Source organism: Arachis ipaensis, chromosome B04 (genome assembly GCF_000816755.2).
Source record: "Arachis ipaensis cultivar K30076 chromosome B04, Araip1.1, whole genome shotgun sequence".
NCBI lineage: Eukaryota > Viridiplantae > Streptophyta > Magnoliopsida > Fabales > Fabaceae > Arachis > Arachis ipaensis.
In genome coordinates this window covers 127,410,054-127,413,075 of record NC_029788.2, presented here as the reverse complement: position 1 = coordinate 127,413,075, position 3,022 = coordinate 127,410,054, and the positions used below count along the sequence as shown (strand labels likewise).

Below are 3,022 nucleotides of genomic sequence, written 5' to 3'. Positions count from 1 at the left end.
GCTACTCCCATAAATTTGTTTTCATTTATCATTTTTTAGTATATGATTGTGGAAACATTTAAAAAATTGTGTCGAAATATATATTACACAGAAGATATATTAAAAATGGACAGTAAAATGCGAAGAAAATATTTTTATAAATTTCTCTTGTGGAAAATGATAGGTTTTTTATCGTCAAAAGATCCACTCCAGACACTTTCATGGCATAAAAAATCGTCTAATTATGCCATAAAAAACATTCTTCGTCGGCCACAGAGCGGCCGGCGAAAGAACAAGGAGTCCGGGGACGCGACAAACAAGTTCATGAGGGAACTATACAGTGACTTGGAAATGGTTTATGTGGGGCAATTATGCCTTTCTTGGGAGTTTCTTCAATGGGAATATGAGAAGGCATTGGAGCTGTGGGAAAGTGACCAATACGGTTTGAAAAGATTCAATGAGGTTGCTGGGGAATTTCAACAGTTCCAGGTTTTGATTCAGAGATTTATAGAGAATGAACCTTTCCAAGGTCCACGAGTTGAAAACTACACCAAGAATCGTTGTGTCATGAGGAATCTTCTTCAAGTTCCACTCGTTAGAGGTAATTAATACACCACTAACTACTTTTTAGATGATTTTAACATTAAACTATCAAGTTTCTCTCACTAAAAATATGAGGAGAAAAACTTTCAATATTTTTCTTTTTTAATTATTGGAGATAGGATTGAATTTTTTCTCAAATTTTAAGTTACTTTGGATGTGGATTTGATCGCAGAAAACTACTCATTTGACTTTCAACCCTTCTAATTTGACTTTCAACCCTTCTACATGTGTACTAAAAATCAGTCATTAAAGTTAGTTACTAATATTACATATTAAAATACAAATACATATTTAAAAAAAAATAAATTACACATGTATTTATACACAAATACATTAGTGACTGATTTTAGTGAGAGATTTTAGTATACAAATAATATTTTTTTTACAATTACAAATAGAACAAATAATCCTCAATTATAAAGATAAAAAGTCTGAATTACCCTTATCTTTTTAGTTATATACTTTTTTTTTGTTGTCAAATGAGAATGAATCTTTTCAATTTTTTTTAATAATTGAAGGAGTAAAGTGTGATCTCTTATCATTAATTTTATAAGTGGAATAAAAAATAAATATGAGAGAGAAAGCAATGAAAGGTTAGAGATTACACTTTACACTCTCAATTTTTTTTAACAATTGAGAATTTGAGATGATCCATTCTTGTTGAAAAATTAGTATTTTTATTGATTATATCATCATATCTCATCTTAACAAAAGTGAAAAATTGGTAGAGAGAGATATCTATGACTCTTGTAATTTCCACATCAAGATTATCTTCTCATATTCTAAGACACGGATTAGGAAATTAAATAAACCAAAATTTGTAGTATCATCAAACCAAAGTTTTAAAGCTTTTGATATACTGTAATTAATGCATTTGCATCTACTAAACACTGCTAAAATGCTAATGCATTACAACTGGTTGAGTGTTACTGTTTGCATCATTGACCTATAATAATATAATAAATGAACATCTTCTATGTCACTTTAATTGTCCCACTTTCTGAAATGTCCCTTTAAGCTTTTCTTTGATGATGAGGGGACCATAATATATACATAAATAAAAATGAGACAAACAAATTCCTTATGGATATAGAACCTTATTTAATTGGTTATGCATGCAGAAGACAACAGTTCCAAAGATAAAAAGAAACAAAGACAAAAAGGAGGAGATGTAGCAGCAGATGATGAGTCTATAATAATAACAAGTGACATGTTAGTGGAGATTTTGGAAGAATCAATCAGAACAATTTGGCGTTTTATAAGAGCTGATAAGGATGCATCTAGCTTCACACTTAAATCTGCAAGAGAAACTCATCAACTCATGCAGCTACAGGATCTCTCAGATTCACAGCTTTTACTAGAAATTCTAACAGATCTTCAAAAGGTAAAAAATAATAAAACTTTTAATAATTAAAGCCACATATATAGTTTTTAATTACGTGGACATGTAAATTAGTTTTTCTCTTCACCAAGTTCGGTTGATATATGACTTTAATTTCGTCATTTAATTATAATAATAATGTTTTAATTTGCAGCATCAAACCAAAATTGCAAAAATATATATACTTGTATTTTATTACAACTTATGATTGAATGATAATGAGAAGGATATCATCAATATTTATTTAGGTGAAACTTAAGTATAGTTATTTTTCATATAAATTTGATAATTAAAAATTATTAGATTATTTAATATTTATTACTAAATTATTGTTTAATATTTTTCATTATTAACTTCGTATGAATATAATTATATATGAGTGTTTAAAATTTACTTATCATCTGTTTTACTTAGTCAATGTTGAATAATACATGTGATAAATGTTCGAAATGTATTATATAAACTTTTTTAATACTAAAAAATGAGACGTTTGTTCTAAGTTATTTGGGTCAAATAATCTACTTATGAGGTTAGTTTATTAAAAAAAAATATGATTAAAGGTTGTAATTTCAAGTAGTTATACGTAATATAAAGTTTTAGCACTAGAAGAGTGAATATTTGGTGGTTTCGGTATATATATATATTTTATAGGTTTGGTCTTGAGTTGTTGTTGTTTTGGATTGGCAGAAGGAAAAGAGATTGAGAGAGGTATTGAGGAGTGAAAGCTGCATATTGAAGAAACTTAAGAAGCATGATTATGATGAAGATGGGACAGATCAAGTGCTTTATTTTTTCTCTCAAGTGGATATGAAATTAGTTTGGAGAGTGTTGAACATGTCAAGAATAACGACTGATCAACTAGCATGGTGTCGTAGTAAATTGAACAAGATCACTTTTGTAAATAGAAGGATACATGTTGAACCAACTTTCTTGCTTTTTCCTAGTTGATCTTCATCATTCATATTACTTCTCCATTTTTTGTTAGAATATATATGGTATTATTATGTCATAGAAACTTTGATCTCTTATATTTTTCTATTCCATGGTTTAAAGGGTAAA

At 28.4% G+C, this 3,022-nt stretch overlaps 1 protein-coding gene across 14 annotated transcripts in view; it reads left to right on the top strand.

Moving 5' to 3' along the window:
• LOC107635325 overlaps positions 1–3,022 on the top strand; it is a 7,132-nt gene extending 4,110 nt beyond the window's left edge. For 13 of the 14 annotated variants that reach the window (XM_021122026.1, XM_021122024.1, XM_021122028.1 and 10 more), the window contains 3 exons: positions 164–580; positions 1,704–1,966; positions 2,651–3,022. In XM_021122026.1, the coding sequence (XP_020977685.1) occupies positions 164–580; positions 1,704–1,966; positions 2,651–2,911 (941 nt within the window). In that variant the 3' untranslated portion in view covers positions 2,912–3,022. The remainder of the gene's footprint in view (positions 1–163; positions 581–1,703; positions 1,967–2,650) is intronic. The other variant, XM_021122023.1, reaches the window with a different exon arrangement.